General features: G+C 36.1%; 1 protein-coding gene across 3 annotated transcripts in view; it reads left to right on the top strand.

Moving 5' to 3' along the window:
* The window catches only part of E(bx) (nucleosome-remodeling factor subunit NURF301 E(bx)), a 141,339-nt gene that overhangs the window by 94,091 nt on the left and 23,884 nt on the right, over positions 1 to 23,364 (top strand). For 2 of the 3 annotated variants that reach the window (XM_081751454.1, XM_081751453.1), the window contains exons 22-26: positions 3,571 to 3,651; positions 6,727 to 7,655; positions 8,531 to 8,798; positions 10,375 to 10,610; positions 15,801 to 16,089. In XM_081751454.1, coding sequence (XP_081607580.1) covers positions 3,571 to 3,651; positions 6,727 to 7,655; positions 8,531 to 8,798; positions 10,375 to 10,610; positions 15,801 to 16,089 — 1,803 coding nt within the window. The remainder of the gene's footprint in view (positions 1 to 3,570; positions 3,652 to 6,726; positions 7,656 to 8,530; positions 8,799 to 10,374; positions 10,611 to 15,800; positions 16,090 to 23,364) is intronic. The other variant, XM_081751455.1, reaches the window with a different exon arrangement.

The following is a 23,364-nucleotide window of genomic DNA, read 5'->3' as shown; positions in this document are numbered from 1 at the left end:
AAAAAAAAAAATATATATAGAACTCTCGTCTGCAAAATTGCATGTTGGAGTCTTTCAGTTCATTGTTGTTCGAAATTTTTCTTCCTCGTAGATCTTTCTTCAATTTTAAGATACCATTTGGTGTTAAGTCTTGGCTGTAAGGTGGGGTGCTGAATCTTCTCGAAGCTACGGTCTTCAACTGCAGCCTTGACAACAGCAGCCGTGTCTGGAGCATTGTTATGCGAACACCGCGACTTAACTTTCTCACATCGACTGATTCAACGAACTGACTTGGCTACACAGTTGAAAAGAAAATGATACATTATTTCTTTCATAGATGGCACTATATGCCATGGACGGCTTCTAGCCTGTGACGGAATATTTGAGTGCCAGGTCGAAAACTTTTGGAAATACCCTTTTGTATACAAAAGAGTCCAAAAGTAGTAGCTTATTTTGTATGTAGTCATTGGATTGCATTGATGTGAACATAACATCACGTTTCAGCAATGTGATGTTATGTTCAAATCAATGCAAAACAACGGGATATACTTGCTAAAGTGGAATTCGAACCACTCGTTGAATTTATGGTTCATGTTGTAAAATTGGAATTACAGAAAATATGATGGGAGTGCAATCTAATTCTGAAATCTAAATTACATTGAATATAATTTAAAAGAAGCCATGAATATAAGTTAAATTCTTATACTTAATTGAAGTATGGTCAAGTATGGTAACCATACTTAATTAAACTTAATTATTGTTTCCCTTAGATATTCTAATAGTATTTAGACAAATTTCTTTCCTTAATGGAACTAAGCGCGGATAATAGTGAAAATTGAAAATATGGTAAGTATTAAGAACTTGCCTTAATTCCTTCATCAGATGCTATTCCTGCACTATTTCTACTGTTCTTGCTACTGTCGTGTCAACGGAATTTGATCACTCACGAGCACATTAATTCATTTATAAAAATATCTATTATTTTTGTAGTGCAAGACTAGACAAAGTTGAATTCAACAAACAGGAGACAATCTCACACTCCTCGTGGCTAAGCAGTTAACATACGCGCCTTTGACGTGAGACGCGGTTTCGATTCCCGGGGAGCTTATGTGGTTCGAATTCCATATTAACCTGTAGGTCCACGTCTCATATAGGCTTCGTTTAGACTGGGGCACTAAACTGAAAATCAAATGAGAAAACAGCTCTAACAATTCTTCATGTATAATAAATACATACGATCACGATTATTTAAACCTAACGTAGAATCCATTATTTGGCACGATAGAGCCGAATTATAATATCCAGATTATAATAGATTGTCTAAAAAATAATGAACTTTTGGAGATCAAAGTTCAGAATACATTTATTGTAATTTAAAAGTAACATTACGAAACCACATTTGCATTATTTGTTCAATGACCTTTCATATTTTTTCCGGCAACATAATTACATCCGTGATTTCTGTTCAAAAAAAAAAAAAAAAAAAAAAAAAAAAATTGTGACAGATGATTTTCACATACCTCTCTTCAAACTAACTTCACACCACTCACTGAGTTCCACAGATATCAAAACAAATGATAGTCTGACGGTGCCAGGTCCAGGTTACACGGTGGGTGCATTAAAATCTCCCAGCCAAAATATCTGAATTTCTAACGATATGTGGTCTATCGTTGTTAGCGTGGTATACAACTGTCTTTCTGTTGACCAGTTCCGGCCGTATGTTTTGAGTTGCTAGGTGCACTCAGGCTAATTTGTTGACAGTACAGGTCCGAGTATATTGTTCTGCTTGACAGCAGTAGCTCGTGATGTACGATGACCTTCTAGTCCCACCAAGCCCATAGTACAACCTTTCTGGGTGTCATTGGCTTTGCAACAGTCTGTGGAGGTTCTCCTCACATCATCTTGATTTTTTTTTTTTTTTTTTTTTTTTTTTTTTTTTTTTTTTTTTGGCATATTGTGTGTGATCTGCTTTTCATCACTCGTGATCATTCGCTTTAGAAATGGTTCGAGTTCATTACGTTTCAGTAGATTTGCAAATGCAATTGATCTTTATCGAAATAAAATTGTAGAATCTATCGCAGTTTTGCGGAAAGTTTACTTATCTTCACGGCGTAATACCTTATATCTGATTATAAGAATTTCATCATTCTTTTGCACATCTACTAACTTCAACTATCGGCTGTCAAATAACATTAGGCTTGACGCGGTGACTCTTATACCCCGAGATTTGGGACACTAACTCCATCTGGTGCGCAAAAGACACTACTTTTTAAGCTGTAATATACCAGTATGTACTCGTTCAATGAAATGTACTTATGTGAGGAAATAGTAAGCATCAACCTATTTCGTTATACCTAGAGGCACGAGATTTTCGCAATGTGCGATAAAACGAAATGCGTCAGATTTCAGTAATTTTCAGTTTCTTGACGGTTTATGATATTCTGTGTGTATTTTCATTGGTTTCCGTTGCGCGACAAAACGCGAAATCGGCAGTTTTGCGCGAAATTTCTAACAATACGCGAAATAACGTGAGGTTTTAAAAATACGTTTTCATTAATTTAAAAACGTCAGTTTTCCGCTGACGGAACGGTAGAACGTGGCATGAATGGTGCATTTTCGGTGATTTGGACACGGCTATAGAGAACATGTTGCGCGTTAGCTATCACCATCGCAGCGTGATGAGGAGAAGCCGTTTTAATTAGCTAGCCAGTGGCGTAGACTGGTGATAACAGGGTGTCTATCGGTCATGAAAGTCAAGAAATTTAGCTTTCGGATCTTTTTTATAAAATTTTGTTCTATAAAACGTCAAAATTCACCACCAGAAATGTCTATGGTCGACTTAAGACGCTATCAAATTGCAAGCAAACCACGTTTCCATCGCATGGATGAAAACTCGGCCTAATTCGCACCCAAATTCGCTCTTCACGGTGTTAAGAAATTTTATGATTTGATAAAGAAAAAGTCATGAAATTTCATTTTGGAATTTTAGTAGACACCCTGAATAAGTAACAAACATACAACAATAAAGGAGGAAAATGTGGAAACGTAACATGCTTATGTTTAATGCTTAAATGTAACTTGCGCCCATGTGTTTGAAGAAAAGAACAAAACTCTCCTACTCATAGTAATTAATGATTTTCCTTCAGTTTGATTTTTAAAAAATGTAATTTTCTGTAAGTTAAATTTACAATATCAAGTGAAATATTCAGTGAATTTTGTTTTTAGGTAATTAATGGTTTATTTCTAGTGATCTATGAATAAAAGAAACAATTGTAAAAACGTCAGGGAATATTTTTTCCACAAGAGCTACAAAATGCGATAAAACGCGAAATATGAGAAGCGAAACGCGAAATTTTCAAATTCTTAGTGCGAAAAACTTGTGCCCCTAGTTATACCGTTTTTCCCCATGAGTGTAAATTCAATAAAATTTCGAAAGCATTGCTTGTGCCTCTCTGTACTTTGGCTTTATCATGTGACTCTATGTAGACACTACTTACTGTTCGAAAGACGATTAATTAGAAATTTATCAGCGTAAGTAAATATGTGAATAAATGACAACGTTTCTTATTAGGTTTTCGTTTTGTTTTCCAGCTGCTCCACAGCCAGCACAACAGAAAATACAAATCATCAAAACACCTGATGGAAAGATACAAGTGAAAGGATTACTACCAGGTAAGCATTCAGAGTCAGCATTTGTTTTGTTTTATTTCCAGAAAAGTTGTATTATTTTATTTGGCTAGAGAACATTTTTCAATGTAAAATACTAGAAGCTGTAGTCGTTTCAGATTAGAAATACCAGGAAAAGGTAGTGAAATAATATTTAATTAAAGTTTTAAAGTCGAAACACTTTCACCAGGAACTCCTAGACATCTGCTGATGGACGCTATAAGATATATATAAATGAACCAAATGTAATATAAAATTTTCTCTGTTCTATAGGGTAGAGCAAAATACGGTACACGGGTGTTTGGACTTCCCGGTCTTAAATACAAGTATAATACAATAAGTAAAGTTTCCTCTAATTGTGTAGGTTAAAATAAAAGGAACCCAATGACCAGGCGTCTTAGGGTGTTCTCAATTCTCAATGACCGTGTGTCTTAGAGAGGGAATGAGAATTTGTTGATTAGGTGCCTCTCAATGACCGGGCGTCTTCGAGCATATAGGAAAGGTACCTCAGAATAACCAGGCGTCGTAGAGAGCGCTAGGGTGTTCCCAATGACCAGGCGCCTTAGAGAGATGGTAGTTTGATCAACCGGGCGACATTGATACTTCCTACGGTGTGCTCTCCTCTTTTATACTAAAATGTTGCTGACTGCTGGGGCTCTGCGTCATTTCTTGAATGCTGGCGATGATGGACGACGTCCTCTTCGTTGTTGTCGTCTGTAGTATGTTTATTTACTTCAAGCACGTGTAGTAGAAACAACATGGTGTGAATACATGTGGGAACCTTACAATAATCTACCGTCTCCTTTAGCCTAACCGGCATAACCGTGGGACGTAAAACTCAAAGATTTCATTTCATTTTTTACTTACAATAATCTACCTCTAAATCCGGTGATAAATACCATGATTATTTGCACATTTATCGGTCTGGTAAGTTCTTTCTCAACACAACAGTCATTGTAAAACTCGATTTTAGTTACATAGTTAAAACTTGTTGTTCTGGAAAATTATTAAACCTCAAGTCTGAAAACGACCATATATGCACGAATAATCAGGATATTCGTCATCGGATACAGAAATATGTTATAGATAGATTTCTAGATATCTATTTGTTGGCTTAACAATACTTATTTTGTCTAAAGGTACCTTTACAATTTAGTAATAAATTACGGTCTATCGATGAGTTTGATTTGATTTTTTTTTTAACAGTGTGCGGTTTTAATAGCAGTAAATTGTTCGTATAAAAGTTAATTTGGACTAGTTCGTATTACAGAATGGTTAAAATGTAAATATTTACTGCAACTAAAATAATGACGTTGAGAATTCCGGCTATTAAATAAATATATTGAGGTAACGTTTTTAAGGTAATACTTAATATTTACCTTGATAAACATGATACATAAATGTAAGCGCCTTCGGTTGTAATGCCTGTACAGATTATAATATGGAGGTGGGCGAACTCCGAAACGATTTACTCATCGAATTGAAGAAATCCTCCATTGTCTCGTGAGTTACTTATTCATCGTGTTGTCTCCGATATTTTTTTATCTTTCACAGCGTCTGTAAACCTTTAGTTTACCCATTAACTCGCAAGTAATGTAATTCCTCTAATCTCACCAATATTTCTCGACTTCTTATGATCATAGGTCTCTTGCCCATCAAATTGATAACGTTTGTGCCCTAGTTTTTCTTCAATCCTTTCGTCTCAGTAGTATCTTCCTTAAATATCCATAATTTGCAATATCTTTCTTTCTTTCATAGTTTCTATCACTCCCTCATAATACGTTTTCCCCAAACAATGTCAAAACTTTTTTTTTAATCTCCAATATTATTATTTTTCCTATATTTATTACTTTTCCGCTCCATGAGTCTAATCTAAAGAAAGGGATACATTTTGACCTTACAAAACAGTGTTCTTTTTTGATTAACAATGTGTACTTATCTTGTATCCAAATAAATTATTATTACTTTTATTTAATTTCGACTTTCGCAGGAGCTTTCCTAAGCAACTCTTCTGTTTCAGCTATTACCTTTCTTTTTATTATTATTATTATTTTTTTTTATTCACCCACTTATATTCTTTTAACATTAAAGCACAGAATTTAACTCATAATTGTTTGTTGTGTAGTTTGTAGATCCTCAGAAGTTTTCACTTATGAACGACTATTGTTGAAAATTGAACTTTAAAACACTTATATGGCATAGAAAAAAAAATATTTGTATAAGTATGTCACGAATAGAGATAAGAAACTATTTACATAAGTTTGAACAACTATGTTCTTCCGACACAACAGGGCACATTGAGTAGTATTTGCATATAAAAACATTTTCCACCTATCCATGCTCAGCATTAACATTATATATATAAATATATATATGGACTCCTTGTTTAAAATAATCTTTTGCACAATCACTGCTAATTACAAAGAAAAACTTATACAGGGTTTCTACTGGTCAGGAAACTCAGAGTAAAAGACTGGAAATTAGGGAAATTTTATAAAATACATTTTTTTAACATTAATTGTACACCAATTTCAGCTTAACCAACCATTAATGATCACAGTATGGAACGTTGCTCAGAATTTTATGGGTGGTAATTGGAATGTACGTATAAGCAATTGATTGTTTTGTTTCTATAGAATAAATGTTCTCATATATAAATATTCGCCATTATTTATTAATTATTTATATGTCAACGTCATCCTACACCTGTTATGAAAGTCAAGGAATTTCCTGCCAAAAGTCAGGGAAATAGATTTCTCCAGATCAGTAGGTATCCTATTGTATATTATTTTACTAGTAATCACTAATGTTGTTAACCCATATGAATTCAAATGATAAGGATTACTCACCAGTGCAAATACAGTAGATTGGCGTCTACAGTGAAAGAACAACTAGATTTGATGTTGTAATTAATTCGATTTAGTTGATTTTAGAAACAATCAGTTTCGAGTGCTTTAGAAATAAAGGAAGTTGATTTGGTTTATATATATATATATATATATATATATATATATATATATATATATATATATAATGTCCTTATCATACTTGGCTTATTTTTTTCCTTGTTTCTTCATTTAGGTCAACAATTAGTTCAGCTTTCAGATGGGAAATTCCATGTAATGACTACAGCACAGCTTCAGCAGTTGACCCAACAAGCTAACCTTCAACAGGCAAAAGGCACTGGAGCGTCCACAGTGGCAACACCAAACGCTACAAAAACAGTAATACGTACCACCGCAGGCCAAAATACAATAACATCTGGTGCCGTCACAAATGTAACATCTCCAGTGAAAGCAGCTACTGCAGTGACATCACCAGTGAGAGCCGTTTTACCTCAAACTCCTGCTGGACAGGCGGCTTCTAAAACTCCACAGACAGTAGTTATTCGCCAACAGATTCCTGGTATATCAGGAACACCCGTTGTACAAAAAGTTTCAACTCAGCCGGGCACAGTAGTAGTTGGAGGCGGCCAAGTGTTTGCTCCTGGACAAATTGTAGTTAGTGGCAATCAAGTTGTTGGTACTCCGACGCAAGTAGTCACAGCTGGTGGACAAATAGTAAGTGCGGGGCAAATCGTTGTTAGTGGTGCTAATCAAGCGGTGACTGCTTCTTTGGCACAACAATTAGCAACTGGGAAGGCTCAAATTGCAACAATAGGTGGACAGCAAGTGATAATTCGGACTGCTAATCCTGGTACCCAAGCCGTGCTGGGCACAGCCGGTGGGGCAGTTGTTGTGTCAGGAGCCGTTGCAGCTACAAATGCGTCATCTCTCACGACACAAACTGTGAATTCTACTGCATCACTAGTCTCTGCAACCAATGTGCCTGTATCGTCAACTCCTGTTATAGTGAAAGCAGGGCAACAGAATGCTCAAGTGCCAGTAAAGACTGTGAAATCACCAACAGCAAATACAAATGCAACAACTACTACTACGAACACCACAACAGTTGCATCTTCCAGTAGTCCTACAAAAGTTGTTACGCAACAGATTGCAGCTGGTGTGCAGGTAATATTATTTTCATTTATTCTTTAGTTTAAAAGAAGAAAAAATGGAATATTATTACTACCTAAAGAAACGGCTATCTAATGGTGGTAAAGAAGTTAATATCATTCTCTTGGTGGATAATATTAATATACATTTTTCCCTATTATCATGATTATATTAATGGCGAAAGTTTGAACTGTGTTAGAAGTTTTTATGAGAATTTTGTAAAACTGTTAGTAAATCCTTCATGTTTTAATAGGTACTATTTTCAAGTGTACAAAGTACACTTAATGCAAATAATTCAAATATCGCACAGTAAACTCCACCACTATGTACTCATTATGATGAAATCATGATATGTTATTAAATTACATCTAGTTTGACAATTTGTCATGAGTTTAACGTTGTCAGTAGTGATCGGTGGAGTCTAATGCATGAAGTTTGACTTGTTCGTATATATCTATTTTTGCTTACGTTGTGTGTGGATGGTTGAAATCAAGAGTATGTCCGGTTGGAGTAATAATGAAGAAACTTTGTTGTAGTTACGAAACTCTGTAATGGAGCAAATAAGGGTTTTCTGAATGCTAAGGCCTTAGGGTAGAGGACTCAATGTATTGAGTGCGGAAGCTCTTGAAGTGTGTATTTCCTTTGATGATAAGTTTGGTGCACATTAGGGTGGGTACTGATAGACAACTATGAAATTCCATGTCCAGATAAATGTAGGTAGTTTAATTTCTAAAGTGAAAAATCATACTAATATCGTAGAATATTTGCGAATTAGCTCGTTACAATTTTTTTTTTTTTTTTTTTTTTCGTCCATTATAATCTGGCAGATACAGAATACATGTTCAGAGAAATATTTTTGCCAAGGTCTGTAATATACATTTTTTTTACAGCAAACTCTTGGAACGCAGGTCCAGACACAAGTGCAATCTCCAGTAAAAGCGCAACCAGCCGTTCAGTCTCCAGGATCAGTTCAGCAACAGACTACACCCCAACAGGTTCCTGGACATCCACCAGGAACAGTAATGCAGAGGGCCACCGCACAAGTAATTCAGACGTCTCAGGGCCCACGCATTGTTTTGCAAGGCCTTCAAGGAACAGATCTTACGCCTCAACAGCTGGCCGCAGTACAACAGCAAGTGAAGCAACAGTTGCTAAAAGGTATTGCATTTTATAAGACTTAGGCATTTGATTTTATTGTGATGTGTTTGACATTCCTGTGAAGCGGAGAACTTACAGTATTTTCCCGCATATGTCTTGTGAGCTTGTTCAATCAATGAACTTTGTTAGATAATTTATTATTATTATTATTATTATTATTATTACAGGTATAGCAATGGTTCAGACAATTTTACTAGTAATATAGAAGTTTTATTCAATATCCGAGAAAAAGACGATTTTACTTGTGAATAATTCCATTTTTTTGTTTACTTAAGTGATCAGAAAGATATGTTTGTTAACGTCATATTTTTATTTCATGTCTCGAAATTAACCCCATTAGTAGTGCCGCAGGGAGTTATAAAAACCCCACGTCGTGAAACATAACTCTACGGACTAAGTAAGTTCAATTAACCATATAGTGTCTTTAGTACCTTTCTTTTATGTGGGGGTCGCTGTGGCTCAGTGCAATGGCGCTCTTCTACAGTGCGTGGGATTTGGTTCGATCCCAGCTCGTACCAAATAGGCTTTGTATTGGACCAATACCGTGTGCGTGGATTTTTTCCAGTTTTCTCTCACTTTCTTCATTCCACTATTTCATTCATCATTATCCCATATCCCTTAGATTCGGTGCATAATTGTGGGATGTTAAACTAAAGGAAAATCTATTTACCTCTTATCTACACATATAACATGGGAAGAATTATATCATAACCGTGATTTTTAATTACTGTATTTTGTGCCACTAATAAAGTTGGACATTGAGACATGACACGAGGGGCGTTCATTATATTCTGAGTTTAAAGGTGGCTCAACAACCGTGGGATGACAAAACTCGGTGAAACAATTGTCATTCTTTCTTAGCATTAATAAAAATAAAAAGTACAAGTCATTATCATTCTGTTTTAGTAAGATGCGGAAGTTTATTTCCATCTATATCTACAAACGAAGCCGCGATATCTACGATATCCATCAAGTCACTCTTTCTGAAGTTGCTATTCAACAGTGCGGGTTTCATCATCATCTTCAACATTCCTTCTCCATTTTGTTAACTTTGCACATTTTAGGACGGTAAAGGGATAACATCTTTTTAGTCGAGATGCACCGAAATATGCCATTGTCTGCAATAGGGGAAGAAAGCCTCCAATTATTATAAACCATTTTAGATGGTTTGAGTAGGGTTTTAAATTTTCTTATTGATCATGACTTTCGTGGAACTAAATTGTTCTAAGCTTAATATGCATTTTGAACTTTCCTATTCTATGGACATCTTCCGTTTTCTCGTGTTTCTTGCCTTGTTTTGAGAATGCTTCTTATAAAGATAACGAAAATTATATGATCGATGATCGTTCAGTAAACTCGAAACTTAGTAAAAAATATTTTGATGAATACGGTTTTTCAGAGGTTTTAAATTTCTTTTCCACAGTCCAGTGATTTACCAGCACATGCTCTTGAAAAAAATTAATGAGAAGGTATACTGATAAAATCAAATAAACATTATAAAAGATAGAGAACTATGATCTGAGTATTATAATTCTATGTATTGTACAGAAATAATGCCTTTTCATCTAATTTGTAGCTCAGTCATTGAAGCCTGGCTCGTTGGGTCCTACGAAAATATACTTAGCCGTGCAACCTTCAGGTCAGCAAACGCCAACTCCAGTTTCAAGTGCTGCTACATCAGTCACATCGCCAACATTGGCACCGTCTTCAACGCCCAGTCAGCAAACAGCAGTGACATCTGCGATTACTAGCCCGGCCAAAGGACAACCCAAAGTAGTGGTCCAGCATGTTGCTCCACCCGGAACGACGCCCGTAAGTATAATTTAATATTTTCTTCCTTGCATTGCTTGATCATGTTTAAAATGTGTACTGTTGCCACTCGTCTTTACCATCTGGTGTACTGAAATTGACACATAATAGCACGATGATGATAAGAGTTTAATTAGTGTTATTATACTTCGAATCAGTTAAGATGATTGACAAGTTGTTTAAGATACTTCCATGTATAACAATATCATTGCCGAGAAAGATAAAGTTCAGACGATTGATACATTGTAAAGATACTTGAGTTCATAACAAAACCAGTGCCAAGTATAATATAAAAATTTGATAAAATGAATATAAAAAAAATTAAATGACATGATTTGAATCGCAAGTTAAGTAAAAAGTGGAAAATAAATTCAAATTATATCCTTATACTCACCAGTAGGTGCAGAACAACGAGTAACATACATACATACAAATCTGACTGCTCTTCTGACGGGATCAGTTTCATTATTGATTGTAAAATCGTGCTGAATTAGCAATTTAGCGAACTTTGAATGCATTCAGCTGCATTAACACGTGACTGCCACACTAGAAATAGAAATTGAAAACAGAATACAAACTTTACTAACAATAAGAACATCACGTGAGATTTACACGACTAAACTGTAGGGTTTTGATAAATAGGATAACCATCTTTTTTCACGTATGGTATGCATGGCAATGTAAGTTGATTGTACACTACTCGCCTTCGAAGGTAAAAAGACTAGGGTTGCCACCTTTTGGAAAGCCTAAAGCAGGATACACTTAATGAACATGTGCAGGTCGCCGGTCTCTCATTCACAAATTCGTATGTAACTACTTATTAAGAATTATATATATATATATATATATATATATATATAACGAAAAACTCGTAGCGTCATCTTGTTGATAATTAGTTGAACCAAAGCTGAGAACCTTTGAACCGATACAAACAAAGAATTACGTCAGTGGCGGTGATTTCACTGTTGCCAGCACCAAAAAATTTAGCGATAGAACCATATCGACATCTCAGTAATCATAGGTACATATCGTTCGTCGAAATTTACAAATGTCACCAAAGAATTAACGCATGTTTTGTAAGTGTTTCGAATAAGTTAGCGTCCCGCCAGAGTGATATTGGACCATTCTTCATGCAGTGCAACACTCAGTTGCGTCAGCAACGATAGAGGAGGAAATTTCTAGCAATCGTGCTGCTCTAAAACTGACCATTGCTGTTTACTAATATATAGGTCGAGGGATGATACAGTGCAACGCACTGGGGGAGGAGGAGCTGATGTTCCTCAGACCACGCATAAGCAGTATCTACGCATTGTCATCTTGAAAGATTGCGTCGTCATTAAGAAACAACATACGTATCAAAGGATGTTCTTGGTCACCTAAAATATCCACACAATTACTGACAGTAATTCATCCGTAGTAATTCTTGAGTGTAATAAGAGAAGCAATAGAATGTCACGAAATCACGGTTTTAACCAGCACAGAGCCACCGCCATGTTGAAAGCATTCCGGAGCATTACACCTCTTTGTGCGACCACCATACATAAACCAAGACCTGTTATAAAAGAAAGAAAGGTCAAAAATCGTACTATTCTATTCTCTTCCAGTCATCGACTGTCCATGATCTTCTGCATTACCAGCTATACTCAGTGGTTTCAAAATTTCAGCCTGGTCGCGGATTTTAAGAATGCAGCTCGTTGGACTGTAAATGTAAAAAGAAGTCATTCTAGATGCTGATTCAGTCCTACGTTGATTCTACCGTATTCGCGGTTTTTTTCTTCTTTCTTTTCTTCGAGGATTCGTCTTATAATTTCTATTCCCTGATGATCTCTTGCCACGCGTTCTGCATGTCGTCGTAATCTATATATATAAAAGAGAACGTACAAATCCTTTGTCCGCTCATCACGCTAATACGGCTGAACCAATTTCTTTTATTTTTGGGGGGTTATTAGGATTTGGACCCTAGATGGTTTTTATCATATCACTTTAATTTTCAATTACTAGTGTCTTGAGATAATTGACCATTCAGGTGTCCATTACGTACAAATCCTTTGTTAGTTCATCATAGGTATAAAAATAAACGTATTTATATGCAACCCGCATGACCGTGTCACTCGGCGGGTTAACATAAATGACAGGCGTTATAATGGTTTTTATCATATCACTTGAAAGCGAAAAAGTAAAAATTATCTAAGTAACAAAGTTTATTGCGTTCGGGGGTGACCGCAGCGAAGCGGGGCGGGTTAACATAAATGACAGGCGATATAATGTTAACATTTAGTGCAATCTTCTATGGTTTTTATCATATCACTTGAAAGCGAAAAAGTAAAAATTATCTAAGTAACAAAGTTTATTGCGTTCCGGGGTGACCGCAGCGAAGCGGGGTGAACGCTGCTAGTCTTGGATATTGTTGCTCGCAATATACAACTAACACATTGTTAGTCATTGATACACTTGCTCCAACTAAACATGAAACTACAATTTACTCTGTTTTGAAACCGAACAGGTCTTCCATTGTAACAGTAATAGATAAAAGAAAGGAATCCTGAAACGGGAATAGGAAGTGAATTACTTACCAGAAGAAAAAGTATAAATCTATTCATACACAATTTAAGAATTAGAGAGAGAGAAGGAAAAAGTACTTTCACGTGATGAAATGCTTTGCTTAGTGAAAGTGTATGTAGTATCTTCTAATATTTCCTTCTGCACCCATTTGGGCCTTGGGCTAGCTAATCATGAAGTGCAAATATGTGCGCATCTTCAAGTGCATTTAAATCTATACATTTACATTTTTCGTCATTTACTTGTGTCGGTAGTAATAATTAAAGCTACTAATTTATAGCTAATGAAGTGAAATTTACTGTTTTGGTAAACTTTTTCTGTTAATTTCATTACATCTTTCAGTTGTTTTGAATTGATTTCCTCTTACATTAGAACAGTTGCTTTTAGTGCTTGAATTACTTGGAGCCAAAGTGATATATAAAACTCTTACCCAATTATGTAAATCTATATTGAATTCTGATTTTGATTTATATATGAAAAACTACTTAATCGCTATTACAAAAAAGCAGCAGGAAAAAAAATTGAAACAAGTAAAAGTTGAAATTATATTAGGAGAAAATCTTTCTGGAAATGTTCTAAACAATAAATTTCGTTTTGTTGTTTACCTGCTATTGTCTACCCAACTAGTCGTTTTACAATACTGTTTTGTTGATATGTTACAATATATGTTTTCTTCTTAAATAATACGCCATTGAAAACATTTGTAGCTTGACAGATGAAAAGGTTGTTTGAAGCAATAAAATATTTTCACATTTATAAGCTTAATTAGTATTATTGTGTAGTGATCATTGACATATTATATACACATGTGTTGTACTTATACAGTATGCGGCAAAGCAAACAGTGCTGAAATTCGCGTACGGGTGGCGCTCAGGTGCTATGTGGTATGAACTGTGAGTGTCACATGTGTGCTCAGTTGTGTGTGGACTAGCGTATTGTGCAGTTGGTGCGAAGGTAATGTTACTCACAACAGAAGAGGAGGTACTTATTGTCGAGCAATATTTCCGCTCATATAGTGTGGGGCAGCGTCTCACTACAAGAGATTAGCGTGGACGTCTACTGTATTGCTCTGGAGTGTTAGCTATGGTATATGAAAATGAAGATTTCATCAGTAACATATGGTTCAGTGATGAAAAGCCATGTGTACTTTGATCGCCACATCAATCGACAGTTGATTATTGACCCTGTGTTGCATGATTTGTGCGGCTTTTACTGCACGAAAAATCCGTCGTTATAACAACAATGAATACAGCAAGACGGAGCTATTGCCCACACTGCAAGTGAGTCACTTACCCTTCTGCTCACAAGTTTGGACATCGCTTGATTTCCTGTGGAACGGATTTTCCACATCCTTCTCACTCTCCTCACCTCTTGACTCCAGATGCCTACATACGGGGTATACTGAAGGAAGTAATTTTCCGAACAAATAACTTCCTACCACTATACCAAAATTAAGAGAAAAGATTCGGTCATTTGCTTTGTCATTCCAGCAAACCGTGTTCACTAACATGTTCATCGATCTACAGGACCGCTATGAAGAATATGTGCGACATAATGTTCATTTTGAACACATGATCTATAGGAATGATTCCTTGTAAATTTACAATATGTGTTGAGTAACATTTAGTTGACATCCATTTGACGACCTTTCTTATGTTTCGTTATGTTGTGCAACAAATAAATAAATGTCAACGATGTGATTTCAGTACTGTTTGTTTTGCCGCATACTGTAAATCCGTTGCATGATGGAAGGGAATATTTCTCCCAGTCAGCAAAAAGTTAAGCAGCCATCATCAATGGGTAAAAAGGCAAGGGAACTAGGTTAAAAGATGTAAAATAAGATTATTTGAAAAATCAATAAGAAGGTAGCTATTATAAAGTAGACTAAATTCCATCACAGTTCGACACAGCCCCGGGTTCGATTCCCGGTGGGGGCACTCGTTCAAAAAAAGTGTAACAAGCTTTTTCAGGCCAGTCATCCTGAATAAGGTTTTCCTGGGTTTTCCTTATTCATACCAACCAAATGTGGGGGTGGTACCTAACTCATAGGTCCCAGGCCGCTTCCCTCCTTCCCCAATTCTTCCTTCCCTTTCATCGGATAGTATGATCACCGAGGGAAGTTATCTCTCATACGTGATGGGCTAAATGGCCTTAGATGCCGAAAGCCCGGAAATCTAAATCCTAAGTCCTCATCACAGTTCGACAAAAGGAAAGAGATAAAAGCAGTGCAGAGTATTTGTATCTTTAATGACGACTGAGCATATTCTGTCCTTCAAAAACGAGTTGCTTAAGTAATTTTATTATGAATTTTTTTTTTCTTTTATTAATTTTCGAGAAACTATGAAGTTGTGCGAACATCCGGGGCTTGTAATCATTAAGTTACGGAACGCTAGAAAGTACGCAAAACCACAGATTCGAGATTACGTTTCGTATCCATCGGTACGTTGATCTGTGCCAGAGTACTTCTAGAACTTTTACCGATGATGTTTTTCATGGTATTACTCTTGAACACAGTATTATTCATTTTGTATAATTCACTTCAGTGAGTTGTGTAATGCGTGGTAAGCAATTGCATTCTTACTTATTCTTTAATGTTGTCAATCTATGAAACTAACATGTTCTTCTTCTTTTCAGATCTCCCTTGGAGGAGTTGCTGGCCAGCAACAGAGCTTGCTTAATAGCCAGGTTCTGAACAATCAACAACAAAATCAAGGTGATGAGACAGCTTTAGACACTACGGCATCACGTAGCAATCTAGCAAGTGTTGACGATACTGCACCTGATTTGGAGCCACATCCCAGTAGCAACTTCATTGCCGTCACATCCGATTCATCGGTGGGGTTCTTGGTGGCTGGTTCTGGTATAAAACCATCAGACAAATCACCCAATAAATTCATTGTAACACCTGATTATATTCAGCAAAGTAAGTAAGAAAATCATGAGGGTCTAGAATTTTCAGTGTACTGAGAGTGGTCAGAAAGTGTGTTTATTTTGTATTTCGTAGATAGTCTTGTTGGAAGCTATAGGAATTTTCCATCAACTTGTACTATTCTAACATAATTAAAGTAGAAAAGGTAGACAGTAGTTCCATAATATATTAACGTGGTAGTTTTCAACCATTACATACTTCGATTTGTCGTTTGTGTATTAGTTCTCTTCCCTGTTCTTAATGTATGTAACAATAGTAGAAACACTTTTGGTAACAAGTTGTAGTTAAGAGTTTGAAATAGCTAAAACAAACCTACAATATTCGCATGCTACTTGACTAACCTTTATATTTAATAATTAACTTACTGAAACAAACTGTTCATTCGCTTGGTAATGTTTCTTTCCCTTTTTGTTTCCTCGGAATTAAATTATCATCCTACAATTGTGTTTTCAAATCAGCGGAGGCAATAATTGTACGAAAATTAATTATGAAATAACTGGTGGAATGATAAGACAAGTGGAAAAACAAGCGGGAGAAAGTTCGTGGGCTGTAATGTTTGCCTGTCATAAACCCATTTGACTTTGTGCTCTGGAATAGATACTCTTCAGTTACACATACATTTTTCCTTCCAGCCTAGTTCTCCCCGTTTGCATATATACCAGTATTCTTCGAGCTATTAAGTTAACTCTCTTATATCCTGATTGTGTACATAAATTTTGTAATCCTTGGTTTATCCATGGGCATAAATAATTAAGCTTATTCATACAATATTCGTTCAGTTATGTACCTGGTAAGTTTATTTCTTGAAACAGATCCAGATACTTTTTTCTTCTAGACACGTTAAAATTTCCATAGTAAGTTTTCTTTCAACGAGACTACCTAGATATTAATTCATATAATTATATAGCTAATGAATGGTATGAATTGGAATTTTACAGTTCAGTTGTCAACTTTAAGTATCACTTATATAGATTTTATTAAATTTGTTGGGCAAATAGTTACTTAATATCGAGCAAGTTCTGTATTTAAAGAAAACAGTCGCTTTAATAGAACATGTAAGTCTTTGTCGCATAGAATACACAAAATACATTTTAACAGTAATATTATAGCCAGTGATATCTATGTAATGCAAATCAGTCAGTAATTGTAACAGTAACGTCTGATTTAGTACGCTGATAGAATTGACGACTTTTTAGTTCAATTTTCTATCGAATTCACTTTAATAGGATATTTAGTACGGTGAGCACATGATTATCTCCGCGACGAGTTGTCAATATTCGTTACTTTTTTAGTAAGAATTGCCTTGTGTCAAGGATTTCGGTAGTTAACACGACAGGTAATGAGGCTGATTGTGTGCGAGAAATATTAATAGACACCTTTGACTGAATACAGAGGCTAATCCGTTTTCATTCGAGTAACTTGTAGACAGCTGTACATGTCAGACCAGTTTTGCAGACCAGCAAAACTACGCACACGTGTATCAGTCTCTCAGCTGTTCGTAGCAGAATGAAGAGGTTGTAGTGGATAAAATGTCGCCGAAAAAAAAAATCGCGTTTTCAGAGGGTTCATCAAGGGCTCTTTTCCATGCAAACTTGACAGTAGAACTGGTCGCCGTTAAGTGTTAGTCATAATCTTCGTCCATAACTTACATCACCGATGAAACGGCACCCAGAGAGGGCGTCAGTGAAACTCATAGTCCTGTGCTAAAAACAACCTGGGAAATAACGGCCTGTAAGAAGCAATTACTACAATATGTTATGGCCAAATTAAATTGAATCGTGCAGTCCAAAGCTGTAAATCCACAAGGCTAGCGTGAGTCCCTTAACCACAGCATATCGCAGAGTGAAAGAGCAAGGGCAAAAAGTGTACGAGCGCCACCTAACTGTAATCGCTGGAAAATTATTTTGACAATGGACAAACGTAGATCTGTTGTAAACAAGTCTGGGGCATCACCCACAGAAATATTCGTGAAAATGACCATGTTTCTTAATGCGTCAATGCAAGGAAACTTTCTTGAAAGGTTTTATGGTTTTACTGGATTTCACTACAAAGGAAAGCTCATGGTACGTACAGTCCGTAAAATAATTCAAAATCAACGCTGCTTGGAGTCCATATGTTAGTTCCATGGATTGCTGTGCTTTTTAACTTCTGAAACGAAGCCTTTCATCATGATAAATAACCTCTGGAAAGTTTCGTACAGCTGTAACGAAGTCTAGTACAGTGGAAACTGCAATGTCGTGCAATGGTCCATACCTGTGACTGTCACATTGAGCATGATCCATGATAGTGGGGTGGAGTATCTTAGGAAAGAAACAGTTTAATTTGTTCAAATGGATCAAGCTCTGTATGTATACAATGAATAAGTAATTATTTAGGTATTACATATACGATTTATAAACTGATATGATCTAATCTCAGTCGATCCCTTTGGTCCTATTCTTTCAAGTTCCAGTTTCCTATATATCCTGCTCAAGTACAAGATAAAGGAACTAGCCACCTTATCTCAGTTTTGCTGGCTGGTCACCCCACCCACGTAGCTAAGTTAGACCAGAACCTGCCTTTGGATAGAACCTTCAGATGAGACTAGTAAGGCGAACCTATATGTTCAGAGTCTGTAAGACACTAGGTTGAAATAGTGTCCGAAATTTGACGCATTATTGATGGCGTGACTTAACATTTAATCCTATATACGTAATTAATTTTTCAATTTATTCTAAGTTCCTTACTTTCTTTCTCTTTTTAAGTGCATGCGTACTATTAGCATTAATTAGTTAACTTTTTTATTATTTAATTATATATTTATTTCTGAGCTTTTTGTCTTGTGCGCACACACACTTTTTGACCATTCTGCAAGGAACGGCGGGATTCAAGTGTAGAGAAGTTAATTTGTGAGTGGTAGTGATTTTTTTTCATGTAGTCTTTCCGTATGAAAAAGTTCTCTATGAGTTTCGCGAGTATTTCAATTGCTACTGGTGATTTATGGTGCATGTAACGTCTGGAGTTTTACTTAATAGAAGTGATTTTATTCTTAGTCAGCACACACTTGCTTGATTTGGTGACGTGATGCCTTATAATTTTCTTTTTAAGTCTTATTTATATTTTAACTGAAAGACCAAAGGAAGGTAATAAGTAGTAATAATACTATTCGCCGGAACCTTTTATCTGACCTAAGCTTGGCATTAAGTATTTATAGTAATAGAATCACCGATTGCTCACACTTACTACTTTCGAGTGGGCTTTCAGTTGGATTCAGTCTTTAGTTTATAAGATTACAATGCATGCACTCTTTTAGTATAATTTCATTTATATTATTTACTGTTGTGTACTATTCCGGGAATAGGGTCTTTTCACTTTCAGTTGTGATGTTTTTTTGTTCAGTTTGCCTTCAAAAATTTCTGACACAGGTGGTTAGAAATATTTGTAGATGAATTCGATGGTTTGTTCAGAAAATCGATATTAGTTAAAACGAAACCCAGCAGTGTAATAGATGAGGAATATATCTATACTGCGTGGAAGGTAAGTGAGAAAAACTTTTTGTCATTAGCCATTACTTTAAGCAAATACCTTCGTCCCAATATAAACATATTCACTCCACTCACTTAAAGACCATACCGTTCATCGTGTCCGAGCCAAATTTTAAACTTCAGGATTTTCTGTTTCTTTTTTTATTTATTTATTATTAATTTTTTTCTGAAGGGCGATTTTCTCGAAAACAGGGTGTCTATCGGGCACGAAAGTCACGAATGTCACGAAATCAGAAAACTGTCATGAAAGTCACGAAAAAGTCACGAAATTTAGCGTTTGGGTCACGATTTTTTTTTAACTGTGTAAATGTAAGTACAGATTGGAAAATTTTGTTCTATAAAACTTCAAAATTCACGACCTGAAATGTCTATGGTCGGCTTTAGACGCTGCCAAATCCCAAGCAAAGTACGTTTCTATCGCATGGATGAAAATTCGGCCTAATTCGCACCGGAAATCGCTATTGAAAAATTTAGGAAATTTTATGATTTAGTAAAGAAAAGGTCACGAAATTTCATTTTGGAATTTTAGTAGACATCCTGGAAAACTACTGTAACGATTTTGCTTTGTTTTATGGATCAGTATTTCATTAACAACCCTGTCCTGTGGTATAAATCTTTTTCTGAAAAAAAAAAAAAAAAAAAAAATCGAGCAGGGGTAGTCTATTCTTGGGATGTGTGTTTTTCCAGACAATTTTCTCGAACAACTCAAGCTGTGTTCTTTATATTTCAGTAATAACCTGACAGGATAACGCAACTCATTCATTCAGAAAGCCTACGAGGGGTAGTTTATTCGTGGGGCTGAGATTTTGACTGTTTTCTCAAAAAAGATTAGGCGATTTTGTTCATATTTCATTGATAACCTGACAATCTGGTAAAACTCATTTGCCCTTTAAAAAAAAAAAAAAAAAAAAAGTAGTTTACTTTTGAGGGTGAGTACTTCCGACTGATTTTCTCAAAAATGACTCAGACGATTTGGTTAGTATTGCATAAGCAAATATTTCAGTAATAACAATACAAAATAGAACATTCCTTATGAAAAAATCCACAAGGGGTAGTTTACTCTTGAATGAGTTTTCTTTTCGTACGATTTTCTCCAATACATGGCATAAAACACTTCTTAGGCATTGTGAGGTTAATTATTCGAATTAACGAGGTAGTGAACTGTGTTCTGGAGAGGGGGTCCGCGGTGGCCCAGTGGTAGAGCGTTCACCGCTGGTGCATGGGGTCCTTGGCTCGATTCCAACTTGCGCCAGTTGAGCTTTGTGGTGGACAAACACAGTGTGCATGGATTTCACCGGGGTTCTCCAGTTTCTCCCACTTTCTTCAAATTCCACCATTTTTCATTCATTTCTCATCATCATCGTCTCCTTTAGCCTACCCGGCATAACCGTGGGACGTAAAACTTAAAAGATGTCATTTCATTTTCGGTCTGGAGAGCAGAAATAACGGCAATAGGACCCGATATGGTGATTACCTGTTATCCAGCTTTAAGTTGCCTTGTCGATGTTAGCTCTTCGCAAGTTTAATAACATAAACTGTGTGTAAATGTTCTGATGGTTAGCACGCGTGTGTCTTTTGTGCACGAGTTCGTTTCCCGGTCACCATATACATACATATACAATATGCATATAAGTGTAAGTGCAACATTTTAAAACTGTATTCCGTACAAATAAGATATATTGAAATTTTCTGGTACGAAATTCCAGTTTTTACAATAGATACGTTGCGATATTTACCTTCTAGAAAGAATAAGAGATCGATTGACGTTCTGTTTAAGACACTGTATTCTTGCAGTCTTAAGTGGAATACAATGATTTTAAAATAAAGATCTCAACTCACCAAAGAAGATTCGTATTTGTTTGTTTTTCGGTATCTTACGGTAAGCATTAATTAGATTAAATCTACATTAATTTACAAATGAATTTGAGTTCAACTGTGACATATTATCTACCCGAGCAGTCATAATTTATGTTGTTAAAAAATATATCTTACATGATTCGAAGAATTCTAGTTTATTCTAGTAATTATTCAAATTTTAACGTGTAGAGCGTTCACCTCCGGTGCTTGGGGTCCCTGGTTCGATCCCAGCTCGCACCGTGTGGACTTTGTGGTGGACAAACACCGTGCTCGTGGGTTTTCTCGGGGTTCTCCCGTTTCCTCCCACTTTCTTCATTCCACCATTTCACTCATTTCTTATTATCACCGTCTCCTTTATCCTAACCGGCATAACCGTGGAACGTGTTAAAAGATTTCATTTCATTTCATTTCATTCGAATTTTAACGTATTGGTTTCCGACAACGGAAGTCAGCCAGTGTGAGGTTAGATCAGTACTTGGGTAGATGATCACTGCGGAAAACCAAATGGCGCTGGCAGTACGGCGTTCACCCAGTGTTATGAGAATAATAGAGAAAATATTTAAATGAAAAGAATGTAACATACTCTGGTGAAGACAACCTTGAATCACCGGCGATGGGATCTCGATATGGTGACCATATATTATCTACTTAAAAATGACCAGCTGGTCGGCGCAAGTTCTGCGAAACTTCGTGTCGGGGAATTTAGTTTTTAATCATTTGAAAATTCCTGTTCTCGTAATTAAATTCGTCCGTGCCTTTTCAGCCGTTGTTTTAGAGTTCACTTGGGATCGTAAGTTCAAGCCCCACTGGAAGTATACCTTGTCACATACAAAGTTTAGTGCTTGTTTGGATCCCGCATTAATAGTAGGTCCCACCGTTCATAATCTTGATTCTAATGTAAAGATGTAAAGTAAAATCATAATCGATCCGCTGGAATCGAGTCTTCACTGAAGGTGGTTTTATGGTAGCGCTGTTCGGGCTTTTCTAGCAGCACAGTACAGATCTAGGTTTAATTGCTGCAGACTCAACATATAATTCGCAAATTATAGAAAAAATCATTCGTATTCTGTTTCAAGGGTCTTGCTGTAAAAGGTCAGAGAACTTTATATTGAAGGAATAGTTAGTTTACATGTGGAAGTGAATATATATACTCAGTTCTTACGTACTTTCCTCAATCTGCACCTTCACTATATCCCTTTGAACCCCTGTCCTCCATCTGCTCTACTTGCTTAATGACCACACTTGCCAATGGTAGGTAAAATGTGTTAGAACGTGCCTTCGGACAGAACACTTATTGGATATCATTTTTAACAGACTTCAAAAGAGGAGGAGGTGTTCAATTCGACATATGTATATACATGTTGTGAGTATGTTCATGCATAACTTCGATATTACTTCGATATTAGTTTTTTTTTAAGAGCATACTTTTCCGGTAGTTTCATATTCATGAGGCTGTAACAAGAATCTTTGGCAATACAAGAGTCCTCTTGAATTACAAATTTTCTAGAAAACTTCCCACATTGCGGATTGCGTTCATTATTAATGACCATTGTCATATTCTCCAGCACAAGAACAGGTCCGTCGCTGGTTTACGGATTGAAAATCACCTCTCGGGAAGTTTAAATTAGGATGCATAACACAAATAGACTAATTTCAATTCCAATACCTACAAGTTTTTTTTTAATTTACATAAATGTACAGTTTAAGATAAAATCTAAACCGCCGCAATGCGTTCAAATTTTTCAGGACATTCTCACCAAGAATCAAATCCGAAAGCCCATGCACCAAAACCGCGGACGGTAACCACTAGACCAGCGGAGAGGGCTTGTAAAATTTATGTTCACGACTCTTAAGTCCGAAGCACTTTTTAAGGAGATATGAAGAGAAC

The sequence above is a fragment of the Thermobia domestica genome, chromosome 3, assembly GCF_964235325.1.
Source record: "Thermobia domestica chromosome 3, izTheDome1.hap1.1, whole genome shotgun sequence".
In the NCBI taxonomy this organism is placed as follows: Eukaryota; Metazoa; Arthropoda; class Insecta; order Zygentoma; family Lepismatidae; genus Thermobia; species Thermobia domestica.
The sequence above is the reverse complement of the archived record's forward strand: the minus strand, read 5'-3'. Positions and strand labels throughout refer to the sequence as shown.